Source organism: Stigmatopora argus, chromosome 9 (assembly GCF_051989625.1).
Source record: "Stigmatopora argus isolate UIUO_Sarg chromosome 9, RoL_Sarg_1.0, whole genome shotgun sequence".
NCBI classification, from domain to species: Eukaryota; Metazoa; Chordata; class Actinopteri; order Syngnathiformes; family Syngnathidae; genus Stigmatopora; species Stigmatopora argus.
Genome location: NC_135395.1, coordinates 16,512,108 through 16,536,420, shown reverse-complemented (window position 1 = coordinate 16,536,420; position 24,313 = coordinate 16,512,108). Strand labels below are relative to the sequence as shown.

Below are 24,313 nucleotides of genomic sequence, written 5' to 3'. Positions count from 1 at the left end.
CTGTGCTTTGATTAACGACGTTCCATTGTCCAGTTCCTGAGCCAATTTACAGTTACTTCAGTGGTCAACCAAGGAACTGTAAAACACGAAAAAATTGTATTTCTGAGGTTTTAACTGAATGAAATGATTTCTAATGGCCTGCTAAACTACTACTTATCACTTCTACATCTGAATCCTATCATTATCTTTTAACAGGCAATACTGGCGAGAAACAATAAAATTAAATAAAAAGACCGGAGATTGTAAAACCTTTATAGAGAACCACTTTGTGGATATTCGTATTTCGTCTGACTTGCCAGCTAATTAAAGCCATCAAACACACATACAAATACATTGCTATGAGCATTTCCTAGACGGCTAATTAAAGCATCTGTTTCTACCTGATCTCTGGTCCTTTAATCTTTAATGCTCACTTTAAACATTTCACTGCAGTTCCTCGATAGACTTTTGGGAGGAGTAATAAAAACAAATATATTACCATATTGCATCACCTTGAACATCTTGAATATCAAAAAGAGTGATTGAACATGATGCTTTATCACAAAGTCTCAGTGTATGTTTTACTAAAGTCATTACCCTTCATTTAGTTAAACCCATATAGACCTCTGCCATGGCCAAACCTTTTACAAAGATGTGAGAGGGTTGAATTTCTTTGTCCAGTTGTTAAAGGGTTAGGGTTAGGGCAGGGGTAGGGAACCTATGGCTCGGGAGCCATATGTGGCTCTTTTGATGGGTGTATATGGCTCTCTGCTAACCTGTGTGGTAAAATATGGGAACCGCTGGTGAGAGACCACCTAAGTCCCGAACGCACCAATGGGAGCGTCACACTGTGGCGCTGACACTATCTCTAGCGCCTTTTTAATCATAATTTTTCTTCATTATACTCTTCTGCATGCATACTCTCATTGATACTCATTGATTAGCAACAGTGAAAACATGTTCTTAAAAGAATTCAGAGACTTTTTTTTACTTTCAAAGTGGTGAAATGATTAATAAATGCACACATTTTCATGTATTTTTACTTTTAAATTCTGAGTATGGCTCTCAAGGAATAATGTTTGAAAATATGAATTGTTTATGGCTCTCTTCGTCAAAAAGGTTCCCGACCCCTGGGTTAGGGTTAGGGGTTAGGGGGGTTGTCAGATTTCCCTTTGGTTAATGGTGACTAGAGATATGGTTGTTCCATTAATGTGACTGTGGCAATGTTGAAATTAACATGGACAGCTATTCATAAGGTGACACTTAGGACATTTAACCTATGGAATCTAAATGCATTAACATTAATGTTAGTGAGTGTGATTGACAAACAGCTTGGGCACGCCTACAGAATACTTAGCATTGACAGGACAAGCCGATTAAAAAGGCTTATTTTGTGTACTTGTCAGGATTGGTAACACTCTTTACTACCCCTTTTAGATATTGAATTGTATTATTTTTCTTTATTATTTTTCTAGGGATCCTGTCAGGGGAAGTCTATAACAATGACTTATTCCTACCTGACTCTTAATGCCATTTTACAGTACATATAGTACTGGGGAAAATGCTCTAATTCGTCTTTGTGGTGCTCTACTGTCATCCAGTGGTAAAATGGGCTATAGCAAAATCTAGTTTCCATTGTCTTCTGCTTTCATGTGGAAACTGGAGTTTTAGTATAAGGAGTTAATTATAGTCAACTAAAACCAGAGTACCCAAAGAAAACCCACACAGGCCCAGAGAGAACATGCAAATTCCACATAGGAAGGTCCAAATCTGAGATTGAGTTTTTGATCTCAGAACTGTAAAGATGACACACTAGGTTAGGTTAGATTAGGTTACATATATATAAGCACATAAACACATACATACACATACATATATAAGCACATATATACATACATACACGTACATAAACATAAGCACATATATGCATACATACACATACATATATATAAGCACATATATACATACATACACAGATGTACGTGCATGCATACGGTATATTAATGAATAAAATTAATATGCATTCTGAAATAATGCTGAGCATCATTGAAGTCCTTAAATAACAGAAGTCATGATTAGCTCCAAGCTGTATATAAGCCAACTGTAGTACAGGGTGGGAAAAAATAATAATTTTTGTGAGAGGTTCTTTATCACCCTACTTAAAAATGAATGGTACACTAACTTCTAAACTATAAGTAGAATCGAATAGCTAATATAATATGATAACTCTGCCCCAGATTTTTCAAAGCTGTTGTTCTTACCAGAATAAGCACACACAGCATTCACTCTGAATTCAATCAGATGGGAAACAAGGCGTTAGCCGTCTGACATCATGAGCATCATGATTGATGACATTCCTTCGTAACTTTGAATCAAAGTCAATTAAAGCTGATATATCACCTAAAGACTTAATTGCAAACAATGCTGCTCGCTTCTCCAATAGTCAATTTTCCCGCATTAAATGTAATTGTCTTAAACTAGACTTAAAATAAAATGACTAATTCAAGCTCAAAATGACCCAAAAAACTGGCATTACTTTAAAACTTAAAGGTATACACTTTGAGATACCTAGCTTTAAAAAGTAATACATAAGTATGCTATATAAAAGTAATATCAATATAATTCAGAAGTCAATATTATCCTAAATATTGCGAAAGAAATTTTCTGAACATATTTCTGGCTTTGTCCGTATTTCAGAAATCCTTCCTCCAAAGTATAAGGCAATCGAAGTCTTGGGAAAAGGCAGCTATGGAGTTGTACTCAAGTGTTTGGATCGGGAAACCAAAGAAAAAATTGCCATAAAGATTCCCAGGCCAGGAAGGAACATCCAACGCGAGGTGTGTAACTGTTTATTTATTTATTTACACATCAGTTTGACATCATTTTTTTTCTTTTTGAATTTTAGGCATCCATACTGCAGCTATTGATGGACATTCAACTGGATAGGGACAATATTGTAAAGTACTTTGGTTCCTCCTCCAGTGAAAATTTTCTCGTCTTTGAAATGTTGGACATGAGCCTGGCTCAATATTATCATGCAAAAGGCCGTATGCCCCTGAGAGAAATAAGAGCCGTCATTCAGCAGGTGAGGATGAATGTGCTATTTTTTTGTTGCTGTTGTGATTTCTCCATAAATATGTACTGCATATTTGGCCGACCAGCTAGCCACTGCTTTTGATGCACTAAAAGCTGTGGGAGTGATCCATGGGGATGTTAAACCAGACAACATCATGCTGGTGGATCATGGAAAACGGCCATTTATGGTAAAACTGATTGACTTCAGTGTGTCTCTTACACGACATGAAGCCAAGAGGGTCGTGATGAGACAGGTTGCTTATTTCAGGTAGGTTATCGTGCAAAGGTTACTGTGATTTTGTTTTTCTCTGTATCCTGTTTTATTCTGTATTATATATATTTTTTTTTTTTTACCCTAAAAAAGAGCCCCGGAAATTATTCTTCAACATCCATATACAGAGGACATTGACATCTGGTCACTTGCAGTTGTAGCGGTGAAGATGGTGCTTGGCATTTTTCCTTTTTTGGGAAGCACAGACTATGACTTAGTACGTATATTGATTTGTTTATGTTTTTTAATCGTGTGACAATTTTACAAGACATTTTCTTTGTCTATACGGGTAGGTTTTGATCAAATTTATTTTACTAATCTTTTTTTCCGTCTAGCTGGAATGCATGATTGGTCTACTAGGATTGCCACCAGATAATGTTCTAAGTGGTGGGAAGCAAACATTGCAGTTTTTCAACAATTCAGATTCTGGTCAGTGGATTTTCAAGGTAAAATGTGAATTTAGTTGTTAGTCTAAAGCAGGGGTGTCCAAACTACGGCGAATGGGCCAACTCCAGCCTGCTAGTTTTTATGTACAGGGAGAAAATAATAAAAATATCACTGAATTTGTCCTGCACATAAAACTTAAATTCAGCCTATATCACACTTCTCATCGTTAACAGTACATGGAGCTAGTCACTTAAACAATGCCTCTCCATGAGAAGTGTAAATGCGATTAGATGGAATATATGTAGATTCCAGATTAGATATATTGTAATATCTGTTTGTTATTAATATCTGTATTATTTTGTTGCTGTAATCCTTAACTCATACACTTCTATTGGCAGTTATGGACGTCAAATCAATTTTAACTTCAAATGTTTGTATTGAGTCAGTTTTCAGTGATAGATGTCCAATCCAATTCCACTGAGTTTGTTCCCTGCCATTTTTTAAACTGATTCCAATCATCTATGTAACATATACAAGTGAAACGATGTCATGTTGGCCCTTGCATCATTAGATTTTTTTTTTAAACGGCCTGCAGAGAAAAAAAAATGGGCACCCCTGGTCTACGGAAAATATTAATCGCAAAATTATTTTCTTGATCCAATTTTGTCATTCATTTTGTACCTGGAAGTACTCAAAATATTAACTGATTAAACCCCAGGATGTCAGGTTTGCACTTTGAAAGATTCATCCAAACATATTTGGACACCTTAACATTTTTGCTCCAAGGATGGACACACAAACCCTTTTACTGTGACCATAATAAGTTTTAGTGAAACTCATCACAGCTGGACTGCAAAATAGTTGGTGTTTCTGTATCTTCAACTAATAATTTTTAATAATTTCTCCTTCAGAAGCGCAAAGAATATTCCGAAGAGTCCGGTGTCAACCCAAAATTTAAAATTCGTTCTATGAAAGAATTAATCAAGGTTGGTCACAGACAGCATTACATCAAAAATTGAATGTCATTTTTAATAGTTTTATCATTGTTTGCCTGCTAGATGTTTCCAGAGAGAGACAAAGAGGTTGATAGTTTTTTCGAACTGTTGAAAGCGATGTTCAAGTGGGATCCCAGAGAAAGAATCAAACCCAGCAAAATCCTCAAGCACCCATTCATCAAGAAAAGCTACATCTACAAGCGCTCCCACCTCACTTTATCTCAGGAATTTCACCGGGCCTTGCAAGCAGTGACCAACCAGGCTGCCATCAAATGTGCCAAACTGGGTTGCAGATGTCTTGCTACTCCACCTCCTAAACCACACAAGAGGAAGAGACATGCAAAGAAAAAGGAAATGCACTGTATCAAACGATTATTTTACTGGATGAAGAGAAACATTTTGCTGTTCCTGCTTGAAGGTGCTTGTTCAACAAAAATCCAGTAGGTCAGAAGGCCAGAATATTCTTCCGTACCTACTCAAAACATACCTTCGATTGCACAAATATGCATAAAACATTTATACTAACACACGATCAGATTTTTTTTAATCTTACTGCAGCTTTATGGTCATTTTATTTACTCGTCTGCCTCAATTGACAGAGCTGGATCTTCGATCTAGAACATTTGTTCATTCGCCCCTCCCAGTCAAAAGGAATTGGACATTTAAGGCTGTCAATAGCACTGAAAGACTAGCATTCATAAACCTCACAGTCTAAATTACTTATCATAGACTAACTGTGCTAACATTCATTCATTCATTCATTTTCCAAACCGCTCCCTTTCCATTTATGACTATTATGGCTATAGGTTTATGGACTTTAGATAATTATGAATCATGTGGTGTATTGGTCAACACTTGAGTAAGTCATTCTTGGTTTTTTTTTCTTCCTTTGCCAATTTGTTTATTTGTGAAAACATGTTTCTATGATTTTGTTAATATTTTTATATAATGCAGTAGTATATATATTTTTCAATATTTGAATACTCTCGTTTATGTATTATTTGAACCCGGGTGTAGGGTAGAGTTATGCCAACAATGTTTGTCCGAATGAGCAACTGTTTAAACAATTAAAAATAAAGTTGTTTAAAAAAACAGGAAGAAAATGTATATACTGGTCATAAATCACTCGCGTTAAAAAAAAACAATTTCGACGACTAATCAATGATTATGCCCATCACTAGCTTTCGTCTTACAATTGGAGTACTGGCAAGATGTACTGATTACCTTGTCTTGGATCAGAACATTTTTAAAAAATACTTTAATTTACTATACTGAACTTTATCAGATGAAACTGGAAGTAAAAGAAACAATTATCTTTACTTTTTGTAAAGATGGCAGGCTTTTTTTCAATGGTAGGAATAAAGTTTTATTTTTTCCATATGAATTGAGTGAGTTTAGACTTTTTGTCTTTTACAGGTTTTTGTTTCTCGGTAAAACTTGCAAACAAACAAAAATCTAGCATATTCCAAAAAGGTCGGGCATGAAGATAAGGGGATTTATTGCTGAATGTTAAAATGAAGACACATTTTTTTTTCACCAAGTGAAAAAAAGAAAGTTTGCTGACGGCTTTATCCATGCACCCAACTACCAGTACCACTAGGACATGCAGGGGGAGGAGCTGAGAGTAGAGAAGAAAGGGAATTGGTTAAAAAGAAACAAAAATGGTAGCGCCAAACTGCGTGACATACACAGATGTGAAAGGGCTTCATGTTTGTTCTTATACATGTATGCTTGATTGTGTATGCGAAGTGTGTCACACGTATGTCTAGATTGAAAGGTTTGGGGAGAAAGGGTTGGAGTGTTAACAATTCAACTAGCTCTAGAAGCACACTACCCTCACTTGCATTATTTCCACATTGCAAATCCCAGATTGATTACAGTGATAATAAGACAAAACTAGGCAGACCTTGGAGCCATTAAAGCCAAATGTTTTTTTTATATATATATTTATATAATTCTAATATGATTCCCCTTAATTGAATGGGTTTCTCTTTTTAAAAATACTTTTTTTTTAACCGTGATCCATGCATCTCCTGTGTGAAAATAATATAAGAGTGAAGATTATTGTATCTGACACATAGAACCCGGAGGGCTCTCTAGACCCAATGCACTGTACATATCTGAAATGTAAGGGTTTCCGGCACTATCGCCCTACTATAATAATGCGCAGAAGATGGGGCCTCGATTCGCCAATGCTTCAGAAATTGTCTAAGGGTTAAAGAAAAATGTGGATGCGGGTGGATGGATGGAGAGGAATGGGGTGGGCGAAGACGTGTATAACAGAGCATTCAGTCAATATGACCAAGCAACACAAATTTACCAAGTAAAGTATTGAAATACATATCAAGGATGCAGTAATTGGTGTAACACCAGTGTTTGGAATTGAGCTTACTGAAAAGTCAAGCCAGAGTTGCCTTAAAAGTAATAATGTACCTTTCCGAGCAGTGAAAGGTGAACTCTTCACACAGAAAACTTTCCAGTAGTGCAAAAAAAGAACTGAACTCTAAGTAAGAATGGGGTAGTCTCATTTGCAACATGCATGCCTGTTTTCACGCAGCCTTTTTGGACTTTAAGGAGAACGGAAATGATAACTCAAAATGGAAGCTTTTGTCCACTTTTTCTACCCACGCATCCTAAACCGCTGCCCTGACCTGATCGCATCAGACTTGGTCAAGGAAAGTGAGGGGGGGGGGGGGGTGTGATTCTTGCCTGCAAACGGAGAGGCTGTCGAGATGAGGGGCTCTCTCTGCTCAAGTCTTTTTAGGTGTGATGTGATGAGGAAGTCCTGAGACACAGTGCGGCTCTAAGCTGCTGGCATAGGAAAGATGTGGGCTTGGCAGTCCACAGGAGGCCAGAGTCAGGCTGGATTTCAACTGGTGGGTTTGAACGGACGGCTCCCTGGCCAATCAATGACTGCTCACGTGGAAAGGGTCAGTGCAATGGAAGTTTTGGCAGCGCGAGGGTCGGTGAAAGGAACTCGCAAATGAAACAAGACACCAACCACATGAGGCTTGATGAGGCGCACACATACTGTACACACATACTCTCAAAACCAACCCCTGTGTTATGACAGCACCCTGATCGCGTACGTGAGAATGAGATGCCGCATCCTCATTCAAATTCCACTTCTCACGGGATAACCACATCAGGCAGTGAGGGAGAGACGCAAAATGAAGGATGCGCGTTCAGCCAAAGTGACAAAACTACCCAGCGATGTCCCTGTGAGACGAGCACGCTACGTGAATCAAAACTATGTAAACAGACACTTTTTACACAGAAGGACTGGATATTGCATGATGACATAATCAGATCACAGTTCAAAAAGAGGAGGATCCCAAATCAGAGAAAAGAAAACAAAGCAAAAGTAAGGAAGAGGATCGGTCTCTATAAAAATGAGAAGTCTTTATAAGAAAGGCTACAAAACTCAATGGGACCTCCGACTTCAGCGTACAGCAAAAGGCACCACAATATTATTCTATTTATCTAACTTGTGAAAAAATTGGCACGTAATTCTCGTATTTTCATCTCTCGTACTGCTGTAAATCAAAAAACCTTTACATATAAATATTTCCCCCCTTTATAAAAAAAGTCTTTGCTGTTAGCTAGTAGACAATTTTTGCTGAAATGAAAATAAATATTTCATTTGTTTACAATATCTGTCTGTTATACAAAATAAAAATATTTCTCCTTGGTGCAGGTCTCTAGTCCAGAAGAAGGAAGAGGTGTGTGCGAGGTGGAGTGGTGTGTGGTGTGGGAGGGGGTGGGGGGCTGCATGGGTGGACAAGTGGGGGGGCTTTGGGAGGGAATCTTAAAGGGGCATGTTGTCTGACTTGAATCGCTGCGACTGTGAGCTCCGACTGTGCCCATTGCTTCGATTCCCCGGCCGACTCAGCCCTCGGTGAGTCCGCGTGTCGGCCCCCGTCGATGAGTGGAAAGCCGGCACGGTTAAAGGCAGGTCCATGTTCATGTTCTGCATACTGAGGAAAGGTGTGCTCTCCCCCTGAGCTTCGTCTTCCTCCTCCTCCTCTTCCTCTTCCTCCTCTGATTGGCTGAAGCTCTGTGACCTGTAGTCCCGTAGGCCCGCTGACCTCTGAGATTGTCCGTTGAGGCGGTTGCGTCGTGGGCGCCGTCGACTCCGGATGGGCTCCCTGGAGGAAGCGTATTCCTGCGTGGTCTCGTAGGCCTCTTCGTCGGGGAGTCGGTAGGGACTGGATGGGAGACTTCCTGTGCTCTCTGTCAGGTAGGGTCGACGCGGTCGTCGAGGCTGCCTGTACAAACTGCGATCCTAAAACACAAAATATAGATTTGCTACACCAGTATTTGATGCATATTTAACCCAGATGCTAGATGTCTACAAATTGGGCTACACATTTTTTACATGACCAGAAACCGTGTGCGGCCGTTTGGTCGCCCGTCTTTTGGTCGCCCGGACCCAAACAACGGGCTACCAAAAGACCGGCGACAAAACAAGGTAAAATAACACGGTCTACGCATCAATAAAAGCCAACAATGGTCCTGAGCAGTTTCACTGAGTGGACGTGTGAGTGTATAAGAGTTTGTACGTACATGCGTTGTCCCTTTAAGAAGCGGCGTCAGTCAGGGTCTTAACAAGTTCTCCAAAAAAACACAATAAAAGTACGGGAAATTTGGAGCTTTTCTTTGGCCTAATAATTAATAGGGCATTAAGTATGACTAAATAATAATTCGCAGTTTGTATTTAGGGAATTTGAGCAACAATTTAAATGGTAATTATCAATAACCTTCCGGGCGACCAAAAGACCGGCGACCAAACGACCGAGTACCACCAGAAACACCACACGACTAAGTGTTGGGTAACATACGTACAGACATTAAAAAAATAATTCTGGCCTTCATTGACTTTGATTGGAATGAATGATGAATGTGTCAATATGTTTCTAATCTCAAAATAGTCATTCCGTGAGTGACAAGACTTGATGTGTCCTTTTTGACAGTTTGAGAATTTTTAAAGTTCACAGTTTGAGAAATTCTCAGGAACAAAAGAGAGGGAAAAATATTTTGTTGAGCGGCAGTTGAACCGCACCAAAGTCAGGCGAGTCAACCTCTACAGTCCACACCATCAGGTGGCTAACCTGACATAAGATGACATAAAATCTGGAACATTTTCTCTTCATTTTATATTGTTATTATCATTATTTATTATAGCTTTAACAATATGTGTTGAAAACACACAGAATTTACAATCTGGATTGATTTTTTTTTACTGTTATGACAGAAAAAAATCAATTGTTCAAGGTTTTATGGCATGTAATTTGAATCCTGAAAGTGAATGTTTTATATACAGTCCTATCATGGATGATTATTATGTAGATAACTTGTGAACGTACATCAGGGCATCTCAGTAGCGGCTGGTCTTCATCTCTGTGATAGGTTGCAGCGGCAGGTGGTAGGGAGAGAGCGTGGCTTGTGTTGGGTGAGGTGATGTGGAAAGTTGGAACATGGGCGGATAGCGGTGGGTAGTGAAACTCCACTGGTGACAAGCGAGCTGGTGTGGTCAATGCAGACACGTATCTGAATGGGGAAAGACGGGAAAACACCAGACACCGACAGAGTTGAAAAGGGTCATTGAGCATAATATATGCAGTCCAGTAAAAACTAATTGTGCATGCCTCACTTTAGCATTCTCTCTGTTATTAGTTTATCAACTGCTACTGCCTACTTAAACCACAGAATAAAGAATCAAACTGTTCATATTTCGTGCCACTTGATGTCGCCAGAAACTAAATAGAGTTCTGCGACCACTGTCTCCGAGAGACACATTTTTAGAGAAACAGTGCAGAATAAGTGTTTGTTTTACACTCTCAGGCACCCCCTTTAATTTTGGAGGGTGTATTTCATGTAGCCAACCAGTCAACACAAATGCATTTGTTTAAAAACTGACTGAGTTGAAGATAGGTATAAAAATAATAATATCATCTCTCATTTTCTGAACCGCTTTATCCTCATTAGGGTCGTGGGGGGTGCTGGAGCGTATCCCGACTGACTCCGGGCCAGAGGCGGGGGACACCCTGAATCGGTGGCCAGCCAATTGCAGGGCACAAGGAGACGGACAACCATGTACACTCCCACCCATACCTAGGGGCATTTTAGAGTGTCCAATCAACCTACCATGCATGTTTTTGGAATGTGGGAGGAAACTGGAGTACCCGGAGGAAACTCACGCAGGCCCGAGGAGAACATGCAAACTCCACACAGGTGGATGTGACCTGGATTTGAACCCAGGACCCCAGAGCTGTGAGACCAGCACGCTAACCACTCGCTCCACTGGGCCGCCCTTATAACAATAATAATAATAATAATGATAGTAAATTAGACCAAAGAAAGTGGGAGGGAACCGGTGTCTTGAAATTAACTTCATATGATAACACTGTAATAGTATGGAATACATTTGTAACACATTGACACACATTTCCAAATTATTATCAACATAAATAGAGGGACTTGTGTAATGTATACATTTCACAAAAATGTCACCGAATGCATACATGAAACTTCGCTACCTGTCACTGTGAGGGGAATCTCTTAGTGATTCGTAGGAATCTCCGTAGTGCATTCCCGGACTAGTTACATCTGTGCAGCCCCAGTGTGCCCTCCTTGCCATACAAGCTGGACTGCTGCATTTACTGGTTCCAACAGAGCTGGACAGGCCACCTGACTGGCAGTCCGAATTCATGCTGTCTGTTCGCTCCATGCTCCATGTCTGCTCCTCATGTCTGTGGATGTAAGCGAAGTCCTACTTTAAAAGGTTACAGTAGCACCGGTGAACCAGATAGACAGACTAAAGCAAGATGACAATGGGGACTATGGTGCAGTGGTACTTCTACATATGAATGTCTCTCTATTCGGACATTCTCTTATATCATCCTGTAATTTATCTTGAAATTTTCGTGATAGGGTTACTTTCCCAACATTATGCTGGCCTCCCATTGCCTAGAAGGGAGGTGCCTCTACATGATGCCGAACCAGAGGGTAGTGCGCTGTATGCGAACACGAAAAACCGGCCGAGGGCAGTAGTGGCCACCATATGGGACAGGGGAGAATTTCAGGGCCTTCAAGCCTCGTTAGTCGCAGAGTCCTAACACGTTTTTTTCTTTTGTTTTTCTTAGTGTGCTTAATTAAGCTTTATTCTTTGTTTTTCATCACTTTACCAAGGAAAGTTATGCTACGAGGGAAAAGAAAAAGCATGCTGTTATCAAAGTGTCCATCAGTCTTGCTATCACCCAGCTTGACGAGGAATGCCTTGAACATTTTAGGAAAATTATGAAAAGTCATCAATGGCAGTCGATATTCCACCAATTGTAACATAATTTTAAGTTGTTAAGTTGTATGTTTATATGCATGTGTACATATGTTTACTCAGCTGCCAAACGTTTGCCTCCTCCTCCACCCTCAAACACACACTCGCCCATCGATCCCAATGGAAAATGTCTCTGCGTGTCTCATTAATTTTAACAGCTTAATGAATAATTTTGTTATCGCTTTCCTCCATATTTTGTGTTTGGCACATATTTAGTACAAAACTGGTTTACTTTTATAATTTTTTAAAGGGTTTCGGATGTGGTAGTGGGGACTTGACATTGGTTGGAATAAATTAGAGATTTTACATCTAAAATGTGTCTCTAGCTACAAAAAAATCCAAGTTAGGAAAACACTTCTGGAGCGAATTAATTTTGTGGGTAGAGGTACCACTAAATATGACATAGATGTGTGTGTAAATCAGACTTGACCTCCCCATACTATATGATTTGGCTCCTAGATTATCTAAATTAAATTAATTAGTTGGTTTGGGGGTGCAAGGAGCATGTGAATAAAACACATTTTCACTGAAAAAGTGCATGTAAGAGCTACCTGGATGCATGTGAGGCAGTGGTCGAATGATGTGAGCGCGTCGACATTCTGCTGCCAGCATAGTTGCCAGCACCTTCAGCTCCGTGGCTGATGACACACTCGGTGGTAGGGACACTCTTGGAGATGTACTGTAAACATGTAACCAGGTTTTAGTTTTAGTAATAAAAAAAAAAGATAAACATCTAGACGTTTTTTAAGTTATAGTTAAATTAGGATATGAAGTGGTTTTAATTGGTTATGCTTCCATTATGTTTGAATATAAAAGATAAACAACAGACAATGGAACTATAAATGCCGATTTATGGGTTGTTTTGTATGTTTCCATTTGTACTCAATGTCCTGTCTATTGAACCAGTCTGACATTAGAATTACCTGTACCTGTCTCTGCTGTAAGTTTCTACTGTTTGGACTCACATCAACCATGGGAATTTCCTCGGGACCAGGCCCGGGGTGGTTGGGCCCGTTGGCCAACATGCGGTTAGGTTGTTCCACGCATTGATTCTGGTTCTGATGCAGTTGGTGTTGCCTGTGCTTCCTGTAGGTCACAAAATATGCAACGGAAGTGGTTAAATGACAGATGACTGTTTTTGTGGGTTTCTTTATTTATTTTTTTCTAAATCAGTCCAATTGAAGGTTTAACAACATTCAAAAGTGTGTAATATTTGTTTGGACATACTTCGTTTTGCAATAGGCCACCACACAGACAATGCCAACCACCAACAAGGCCACACAGACTCCTGTAATCGTCAGCACCCGCCTTTGGTAGAGCTCCTCGGCCTCTGTGAAATGAAAGGCACACGTACAAATACACACATTCGTACACACGCGACACACACATTCATGTGTTGGAGACAGTACAGATACACAAGAACACAAATAAGACATGAGCATGATGAACACATCATAAATGAGTTGCAGTGCTTTAGATAATACATACTAATGTTTTTTAAAAAGTGATGATATTATTTAGATTTTTTTGCGTAATGTCTCATTCACCTATATTACATTGAACAAATAAATTCAACCAGAGTCAAATCATAGTGTATGAAGTATTTACAAATTTGTTAAATCGTTGTTAGCTTTATATAATATACTAGTTCTATGTATATTCCGGTTAAAAAAATATTCTATCACATTAAAGACAACATTTACACATTATTATGAGAGGGAACAGAAACAGTTGCATCGATGCAAAGCAAAATTATAAAAATTAAATGAAAAATTATTTACACCACAATAATAGCATTAAATTTGCTCATGCTCTGTAAAACCTCTGAATTTGGGGCAATAGGAAACATATATTTTCAGATTAATTTACCAATTATGTTTTATCTACTATTATTAGTTATAGTAGTAGTAGTAGTAGTAGTAGTAGTAGTTGTTGTTGTTGTTGTTGTTGGTGGTGGTGGTGGTGGTGGTGTTGTAGTATGCATGAAAACTATTCTGCACTACAATGACATAGTCAAGTACAACCAAGTTTAATAAAATGCTGTTTGAATCTGTCCACAGCCCATGTGAATTTATGAGATCAAATATCTGAGATCAATGTAGTAATTTGAATTTGCTTTACTGTGGTGTAACAGTGAAAGCTGAGGATGCACATGCAAAAACACAATGATGGGGGAAACAAACTGGGAAAACAAGAGGGGAAAGGAGAAAAATAAGATAAGAAGCATCAGCGGTAAACATTATGGGAGCAGGATAGGGACAGGGTCTACAGAGAAACAAAATAGTCCAGGAAAATGAACTGGTCCCCAGAAGCTGTAACATAAGACTGTGCTTACCTAAATAGGATTTGAAAAGCTTGTCGGTCAAGCCCTCTTTACTTTACTTTACTTAAGTAGAGTTCAGTGTTGTATATAAGATGAGTTCTATTTTGAAAAGTACATAAATTTGTTATTATTCGACATAACCAGAGGTAAGTCCATATCATTTTAACCCAATTTATTAATTTAACTTTAGGAGGGAGGCTATCGTTTAGAAATGAAGGACCTAATTGTGAATTAATGAGCCGTTAGTAGCCTTGACCCTGAATTGTGCATGGGTCTCTGTGTACTGATACAGAAAACCAAAGAGAATTGGGAAGGCAACCTCGCCTGCACAGCAGAGCTGACAGCATTTGTGATTTAGGACAGACTCGCTTTTGGTCTTATCTCTGACACTGTCTCAATCAAGGACACAAAAATTAGGACAAACAATGTGGTCATGGCCTTATTTAGTCTTTGGCAAGACTTTTCAAAATTGTTTGGCCCATAGCATTTCTTCAGATTCTCTCATTTTGGGTTGTGGCTCTAATCTTCCAAGTGATCCAGTCCATTTCTAGGCCCTTTACAACCCCTTAGAAATTACTTCTGCCTTTCTAGCTGGAAGGTATTTGTTTCAATTATCATTTTTCTTTCTCCCTAACTAAGTTAGTCTATAAAGGAGTGCATGCAGAGAAGGAAGAAGAGGGATTGCATGTCTTAACATCAGGTTGCTGGGCGGAAAAAAAAGGAGGGACAGGTTTGTTGCTTTAACAAAGAAGGTAGCACAATAATGTGTGACTTTGACACAATCTTGGCAAACGCTTAAAGCACAGCAAAATAAATAATAATGTTCCATACCCATAAATTCAATTCTGAGAAGCTCTGCCAGCACAGAAAGTTGTTGTGGTGAAAAAAAGGAAAGAGACAGACAAGGGTCAGCGGTAATGTCCACTTTGGAGAGGATCTGCTGTATATTATGTTCCTTCCCTGTATTTGCTGAACCAGGAAGTTAATTAGTGCTGTGGAATCTGTCAGTCAGGGTAACTGACACATGTGCCGTCCAGTAACAGACAGACAAGTCACACAGCCTCAGTTCTGTAAACCCCAAAAATGTCAGAAAAAAACTAAAACACGCAGAAATGAAAGACAAAAGGGAGAAAATGAAACAAATCAACAACAAACAAACCAAAATTTAAAAAAAAAAAAAAAACAGGCAGGAAAAGGCATGCGGAGAAACACGGACCAAGATAAGGCAAACAGCCACATCACTGACTGGCATATTGACAAAAGCCTATTCATATAACATTGGACATTTGTACAAAAATACAATAAAGTGAAGATAACAGTGAAGTGAAAAACATAAATGCTTACTTAAGTAAAGATGATGTACAAACTATGGAGATCTGTTTCCTTTGACTAATTTTATATAGTATATATATATATATAAATCTATATATTATATATAATATATATTTATATTATATATATATATATATATATATATATATATATATTATATTTTTATATACTTTTGGGGGGAGGGGACACAAGCAATATTGAACAAGACTGGCAAGTCTTGAATATGGCATCAAATATTATATTAATCACATTTAAATGTGACAGTTTTGTCAGTCTATGTACTTTCTGGCAATCTGTTTTTTCTTCTAATTTCAGAGAAGAAAACACAGAAAACAGTTGCCCAAACAAAGTGAGCTCACATAAGCAGTGGGGATTAGCAATGGAAATGAAACCACAGAGATAAGTCTATTACGGTTATATTACTTAAATATACATGTACAGTAGAAGTCTCAAAATTGTACCGAAAAAATATGTGCTTTTAGGCCCAGCTTAAGGATTTACTTTTGCTGCTTATGCAAAGATAACTTTCAACTACCAGCTCCGTGATTCAAGTTTTCATCTTTGTTTTACAATTACTTTAATGTTATTCCAAAGCAAGATGTGACAATTTAGCTTCATGCAAATATGACAGCACATAACAGATAAAGTGTTTACAGTGATGATGAAAACAACAATCGCAGTACTAGGCTTTATCCTTCTCCAACCAATACTTCAATCAATCCAATACTTAGTAAAATATAATAAACCATAGAAGAATTAATGTAAAGAGCGTCCCCATTAAATAGTGTAACTTCGGATAAAATAAAAAGCCTCTGGCGACTATATGAGGGGGGAAAAAAGAAATATAGTAGCGTACTGTGCTTCAGGGTTGCAATTTGGCCTTGATTTTTTCAAATTGGACTTTAACTTTGAGTGAAATCCAAAGTAACCTTTGAAACTATTTGAAATTGTACACGTATCAAGTATAACAACGACTGTTGTCTCAAAGGGTAGCATAGAAACAAGTGAGCACAAAGCATGCAGACACACATTTAGAGTATTTACAGTATGCACCACCCCGTTAATGTAGCATGCTGCATTATAATGAAAGGAGACAGACAAGAGCAAATGAACATACTGTAGAAACCGGCCATGACAGAGTTTTCACAGCGGTCCCCCGTATAGTCATTGGGACACCTGATGGAGAGAAACAGGACACAGAGGGGAAAGAAAAGGGTTTGGGGTAAAGGATAACAGTGGCGGGAGAGGGGATATATTGGGAATAAATAGGAGTAGAACAAATACGGACAGATAAGAAAGGAGGAGAAAAGGGGGAGGGAGGAGACACAAGAAAGCACAGAGAATGCTGAATTAGAAACAAAAACAATTCACTAATTACAGGAAAAAGATGACCTGTATACTATCACATAACTGTCATTTATATATGACAACAGTGATGCAATGAGGATATCATCACAGTAATGAAGGTCATGTGATGCTACTATGGGAAATTAATGTGGCAGTGGCAAACACCTAACTAGTACTACAATTACAGGGTACATTTACAGACGAACATAAACATGTAAAGTGCAAATATTGACAGGAACATTTGCATTGCCTAGTGAGCAAAATGATCAAAATAACTAAAGTAATTTTGATACTGCAGCTCCTAATCCACGACGGGCTGAAAATAGAATAATACGTTTTTAAATCAGTACCTCACAAAATTAGTATTATATTGGCACTGAATGAGGAATTTTAATTTCTTGTGCAGGACTTTCTCTTAACCAAACAGAAGACAATGACCAACAGACACCAAGAAATAGATTCTCGAAAGGTTTTAAGTTTCAAAAACAGAGATAAAACTACTTCTGATCCACTAAAGATCGGGAGCTAAATCTGCCAAACACTTGAAATTCCATGTAGTTTATTTTGTACATTCTGGGAGAAGTACAATATATGCAAAAAGGTGAAGTTAGCATGTGATTGATAAAGCCTCGGACAAATTTTGAGAACTGATTTTGCATCTTAAAATCTGAAAGTCAGCTGTGAACGGCACCACATTGCAAATAGGCAAGGTTAGATGAAGAGAACAAACTTTTTGGCTGATGTATATATATATTTGAATGCATAAAACAAATATTATGGTATATCCTCAGTTCTGAAGCTCCTGAATAATACAAGGGTTGGCTTGGGGCCAGCCACAAGTAGGAGCCATGGCATTTGATCTATTAAAAAAAAGTCTGCATATATTAATGTCTGGATAATTTTACATCACTGTAATAATTGGTCCTAGCCATTACCAGATTAGTTTTCCAGTTGTGCTGTCCCAGGTTTAAGATAAATTGACGCATACCGCCAATTGTATCAGATAAAGTTTTTGTATGTACCGTATTTTCACGACTATAAGGCGCACTGCATTATAAGGCGCACCCTCAACGAATGACACATTTTTTTCCATATATAAAGCACACTGGATTATAAGGCGCCCTGTCTATTTTGGAGAAAATTTAAGACTTTTGAGTGCGCCTTATAGTCGTGAAAATACGGTAATACAAAACAAGTTGTTGTTTTTTTTAAGTTGCTGGCTCCCCCATAATTATCACTGTCAAGTCAACTAACAGGAAGATGCACTTGCCCCCCTCCAGACCTGCAGGGGGGCAGAGAAAACCCAATCAGACAAAACTTCCTACTACATAAAATCCACTACATAGCAACAGAGCACGACAGAGCAAGCCAGCCACGCGATACATTTCTATAGCCTAAACAATATGTTGTCAACATAACGAGATTAAAACTGTAAGGATCACTCTCCCCTCATGCATATATATGCGGTCCAAAAAATTGGCTGAGTACCCTTTTTCTCTTCTTTCTTAAAGATAACTGGCATTTTTAATCAATTACAGCGAAAACCATTAAAAATGTCCGCACAGCAATTTCTCAGAGTTATAAATAGAGCAGAGTGAGGTGGAAGACACAAAAAGCCTTAGACCAACATGGAATTAATAGGTTTTGTTGTTGTTTTTCTCACTCCTTACCATTTAACTTCCACTGCTTTCTTTGTCCACATTTTGTTATTTTATCCCGACACCGGTTTTACAACTACTGGTACAAGCTAGTGAAGTCGTACACATTCTGACCCCTCATTTTCTGAAATGTCAAGGTGTGCTTTTCATCCATCCATTTGGTAATTTTGCTTTGATCTCAATCACTCGTACATTTCCTCAATGTCGACATACAGTAGTTATAGCCAGCAGATAATTCCTTGAAACCCTAACCCTGTCATAATCTTCACTAGTGTCGTCAAATAGAATGGAAACATTATCCTCCTCTAAGCAACAGTAAAAATGTTTTTTCTTCTTGTTTTTGCTTGTATTTGAGGCTTTCAGAACTTATTTTCTTGTGTTTTTTTCCAACCTTTTATGTTCTGTTTTTTGCAAGCATTCTGTCTTCAGGACTCTTCAAGAAGAGTTGAAAACCTGTCTATCTATCTATAACTGCAAGTAAAAAAAACAGACTAAATTTTGTAATCAAATGTAATAATCCAATGTACAAATACTGTAAAATGCAATATAATATTTTTTTACATAATCATGAGTACCCCAGGTCCTGTAAAATCATGTTTACAGTATAGACCCATTGAGTACCTTACTATAAAATTAAAATGTATGTGAGCTGGTTTAAAAGTTGTCATAATTTGTAAGAACAAGGTAGTCTAACGACCTTGATCCTAAAAAAAATATTTTGGAAGGCAACTGTAGTTTTATTTATTTTTGTATTTACTTTCAAGTCATGTATTTTTTTCTTCTTCTCAAGAAATGTGGTCACATGAACAATTCTTTTCCTATGGATAACAGGAAAAAACTTCTACGTGAGCTCAACTTTTCATAATGTGGTGTCTGCCCATATGAATAGCATGTCAAATTATCTTGGTGCGGTATTGCATTCATTATACAATTCATTCTTGCCTGAAGCCAAACACGTAAAAAGAAACATTGTGAAAATTTCATTCTATCATAATTAGCATACGATTAACTACTTTTAAACTAGCATTGCAACAGTATAATATCAACAGAAGCAATTGTAAGGTTCGCCCACAGCTGCCCGAAATCACCAAAATCACATTTTTATTTCCGTAATTCTGTGAGGAAAAAAAAACTAAGAACAAAAAAAGTAGTTTGATTGTTGATGGTGCCAGAATCCCATTCTAATTATCTTTAAAGCGTTTTTAACTGATTAATTCATTAATTAATTATAAATAATCTGGCTTGTTAGAGATGTACAGTAAACTATCTTAAAATAGTGTATTAAAAGGTGAATTCAGTTTACAATTCTTAATCCCTGTGCAAAGTGGTGAACTGATGAAACGGTTAATGGTAGCTCAATGATATTTATAATAAATACATTTTTAATGACCTTGTGAAGGGATTTTCTTGAATTGTTTCTAAATGCATTACATATGTTTGAAGTACTTGAAACATAGGCACAACATAGGTTTGACTGACTTATGAGACTACATACATATATATTCTCTGCAAGTCATATGCTTTTGTCCCTGCTTTAGTTGATATTCTATTCATTGGACATAAAGCTGAAGAACGCTGTGCCATTCAATCACTATTACAATGCACTAAATGTATAGACTCGTGGTAACAGCACTTTGAAAATGGTATCCTTCATGGCTGGGACTTTGGTTGTCTACTGCATTTAATAGAATCACTACAAAAAAGGCATTGCAGAGGTTTGTGGGTATATTTCGACCAGTGGACAGAGGACAAAGAAAAGAATGACATAAAGCAAGTCCTTGGCCCAATACAAAAGATTGCTAGACAACAAGAGGTGAGACTGGAGGACTGACTGAGAAGATGGAAACAACAGAGTCAACTTACTTGCAAGAAAGCTCGTTAATACCATGTATGAAGTAACAGTCTCCACCGTTGCTGCAGTAGGCCTTTTCCGTTTCGTTGCAGTGCCTCACATGGCTCACACCCAATGACAAAGTGGTGGTAGTTACTAAAAGGTACAAGGTAAACGTTTTTTTCAGTTTACAATGAAAGCCACTTGCATGTCTTGCTACTAGCTGTAACTACTTATTCAAAATGTGTATTACAAAGCATAGGGGACAATGTTTACTTCCATTTTGACCCAGAGTGACTTTAAAGACCCTGATGATTTGTTTCTAAATATGTTTTAAAATAAGTAACAGAGAATTCTGAACAATTTGATACTGCGCAAGTATCATTTTTGTGGACTACAGGCACACTTGACCGCTGAGTGACGCATGAAACGAGGTAGTGATGAATTAAATTTGTCACGTTGTCACGTATACATTACAAGACGGAGGAACGTCAAGCAAAGTTAATTGTTTAGAACATTAATTGTTAATTGTTATAGCTAAAACTCAGTGGCAGGCTCGTCCAATATGTCAAAACCTCACTGAAAATGTAGGTCCACATAATAGAGACACTTCAGGAAATTTTAACAGTTTATTTAACACTCAGGGTCTTTAAAAGGCCTTTCTGTGTTTACTTAGTCTCCCCAGGATTGGCTTTCTATGGGGTCCTCTGTCGCACAGTTAGTTCAAGGTTCAGCTTCATTAACCAAAGCACTAAAACAAAATCTGAACCGTTAGGTTACATATTTTTATTCCCACTGGTGCTTAAAGATAGTTTAAAAGTATAGAGCGTATTCGTGGCTAATAAAGCACCTTAACTTTTTATTAAACTTTTTATAGTGCGAGTTGTAAAGAACTATATTCAATCTTCTGCTCTAAACCAGTACAGTAACACAATTCAACCAAAAAAATGGTAATAAAAAAAAAGTAACACTTCAGTTGATTAATGCTCACATATGTGCACGCTGATAATACTTGTGACGTTTTCTTGTCCAACTGAGTTTTCAGCCACGCAGGTGTAGTTTCCAGAGTCTTCCACACGCACCCGACTAATCAGCACCTTGGAATTTTTTCTTTAAAAACAATATTGACAGCAAAAATAGAAGAAAAGAAGCAGATGTTATCTGTGATTAGACCCAATTGAGATTTGATACTTAAAATATGTTAATTATTTTGAGGGTTGGTGATATAAAAAATTTCAAAGCATACAAAAAGACAAAATGTTATTCCTATTCCATATTTTATCACACCTTATGTATTATAGTATATATATTCTAATACCGCGCATCCTCATAAAGATTGCGGGGGCTGCTGGAGCCTATCCCAGCTGACTTTGGGAGAAAGGCAGACTACACCCTAGACTGGTCGCCAGTCAGCCTTTGGGCCCACAGAACAGCAGACGACCATTCACGCCCACAATCAGACCGCCACCAACAGCAATCGAGCTAGTTTGTGTTAGAATCTAAAAATATCAATCAGTTTAAAATGCATGTCAGTCCTCACTGTGTGGAATTTGCATGTGGGTTTTCTCCGGGTAGTGCGGTTTCCTCCCAGATCCCCCAAAAATACAGAGTAGGCTGGCTGAACACTCTCAATTGCCCTCAGGTATTAGTGTGAGCATGAATGGTTGTTCATCTATTTGTGCCCTGTGATTGGCTAAGGCACCGATTCAGGGTGTCCCCAGCCTGGTGCTCCTAGGTAGCTGGGATAGGCTCCAGCACTCTACGCGACTCTTGTGAGCATAAGCGGTTCTAAAAATGAATGAATGTACATCACTGCAATTATGATGTAAGAAATTAAGAATTCCGACATTTTCAGAAAATGATGGTTACCACATTGTAATTCTGCTCATGATCTCTTTCTCATGTCTTTGCATCAATATAAAGAGAAATGTATTACTTTCTGGCCTTGTTGTTTGGCCTTATTCGATAAGACGACCATATATATACATACATGCACATAAACATATATAAGCACATATTTACATACATACACAGATGTACATGCATGCATACGGTAGGTCTTAAATGTAAATGTTAACTAATTAAAATTCCAAAGAGTTTGGTGGACTTACTTGTTGGTTTTTATTCTGAGGTCTCTCCCTCGCTGAAGCTCATGTCCATCCTTGTACCAGCGAAAGGAAGGGCTTGGATTCCCTGACGCCTCACACTTCAAGTACAATTTGTCCCCTTCCATCAGAGACTGGCCTTGCATCAATCGCAGCTTTGGAACAGAGGCTGGCAAAGAAAAACTTAGCGTCAGATTTCGTTTGATCGAATAAACAATTTGCACTAAAAGTTATCACTCATCCAAGACACTGTGCTGTTTCTACAAAATGCTTCTGTGATAGATGTAACCACGTTTTTCACTTTATGCCACAACAATCAAATGTGTTTCCTCGACAGAGAATAAAACACTGTAGCCCTGGCAAAATAAAAAGTTCCAAGGCAGTTTGCCGCAAGTACATTTTGTCCTACAGATTAACACTGAAGCTAAAAAAGAAGACAGCTTTGTAGCATCAAAAAGCACAATAGAATCTCTAGTAAATCCCAATACTGACTTAGTGGAGAGCTTCTCTTTGAAGTTTGCTGATGGCCGCAGGGGGGAAAAAAATCTTTAATATTCCATCTTTTAAATAGAAATCTTCACATATTCCATTTAAACTGTATTTGAATGTGTGTGTCCCGAAAAAAATATTTCACTCAAAATCAGTCAGGAAATAAATGTACTGTATACTCCAATAGAAAATTTCCTTTTGCATGGCCTTTGTATGTATGTGTGTGGTGGTGGGCCACAGAGATATTATCACAAGCCAAAAAAAACACCCTTTCTATCATAATTATAGGAATTCAATCTTTCAACACATTGTTATATCCAGGAATGATGCTGTTTCTGTGCCGAGACACTAGTGATGTATAATTCCCAGTCATGCCAAAGTAAATCATTTCAATATGAGCAGATGCTGCCTCTCTTTATGACTTCTGCCTTGAAACGAGCTGTACTAAAGAAGAGAATATCATTGCTGTCACATTAGGGAGCTGCTAGGTTAGAGTCTGAATTGCTTGCTGCTTGAATATTTACTTGGAGGTAGGTCCAGATGTTCTTGTGTTATGGTCTTGTTAATTGCTAGAGCAGGCTTTTCGATTCGAATTTAGCTTTCTTCCTATTTTAACAAAGGGCTAGTATACAACTATTTAACTCATTCACTTCCATTGAAAGGGATAGAATGCACGTTTCTTTCTGCCACTGAGGTGGTAGGCATTGAATCCATTTTGACTGGGAGGGTCTGGCAGAGATTGTTCGATTTATTCCAGCATACCCCCCTCTGAAAGTGGATTGGAATTCTACCCCGGTCAACAACCGTGACCAGACGTTTGGTCGCTGGACGTTTGGTCGCCCGGACGTCTGGCTACCAAACGTCCGGCGACCAAACGTCCGGGCAACCAAACGTCCGGGCGACCAAACGTCCAGCGACCAAACGTCCGAGTACCGTCAACAACAGCCATTGAATCAAGGGATCCAGATACAATTGAAAAAAATCAGTCTTCCTTTGTTGTTTACAGTGAGTTGTTGCATGTTCTTCTCATCCCTGTGTGGGTTTTCTCTGGGTACTCTGGTACTCGGCCCACATCTCAAAAGTTTGCATTGTAGGCTGGTTGAACAATCTAAATTGTCCTTAGGTGAGTGTGAATAGTTGTTTGGCTCACCATGCCTTGCGATTGGCACGCAACCAATCACCTGC

The 24,313-nt window shown here is 38.3% G+C and overlaps 2 protein-coding genes across 5 annotated transcripts in view; one reads left to right on the top strand and one right to left on the bottom strand.

Annotated features, from left to right (window-relative positions):
* The first annotated feature begins 2,327 nt into the window (after window positions 1-2,327).
* LOC144082658 (homeodomain-interacting protein kinase 1-like) lies at window positions 2,328-4,451 on the top strand. The gene is made up of 7 exons (XM_077609942.1): window positions 2,328-2,421; window positions 2,677-2,816; window positions 2,885-3,064; window positions 3,141-3,322; window positions 3,419-3,542; window positions 3,661-3,771; window positions 4,431-4,451. Exons 1-7 carry the CDS (start codon window positions 2,328-2,330, stop codon window positions 4,449-4,451), a joined length of 852 nt encoding a protein of 283 aa, XP_077466068.1.
* A 1,730-nt stretch (window positions 4,452-6,181) lies between these two features.
* Window positions 6,182-24,313, bottom strand: part of LOC144082715 (pro-neuregulin-2, membrane-bound isoform-like) — a 33,189-nt gene continuing 15,057 nt past the window's right edge. For 2 of the 4 annotated variants that reach the window (XM_077610031.1, XM_077610034.1), the window contains 11 exons: window positions 22,646-22,808; window positions 21,526-21,644; window positions 20,567-20,690; window positions 16,816-16,874; window positions 15,198-15,221; window positions 13,271-13,373; window positions 12,967-13,129; window positions 12,595-12,722; window positions 11,247-11,459; window positions 10,074-10,257; window positions 6,182-8,992 (listed from right to left, as the gene is read on the bottom strand). In XM_077610031.1, coding sequence (XP_077466157.1) covers window positions 8,516-8,992; window positions 10,074-10,257; window positions 11,247-11,459; window positions 12,595-12,722; window positions 12,967-13,129; window positions 13,271-13,373; window positions 15,198-15,221; window positions 16,816-16,874; window positions 20,567-20,690; window positions 21,526-21,644; window positions 22,646-22,808 — 1,757 coding nt within the window. In that variant the 3' untranslated portion in view covers window positions 6,182-8,515. The remainder of the gene's footprint in view (window positions 8,993-10,073; window positions 10,258-11,246; window positions 11,460-12,594; window positions 12,723-12,966; window positions 13,130-13,270; window positions 13,374-15,197; window positions 15,222-16,815; window positions 16,875-20,566; window positions 20,691-21,525; window positions 21,645-22,645; window positions 22,809-24,313) is intronic. The other 2 variants (XM_077610033.1, XM_077610032.1) reach the window with 2 other exon arrangements.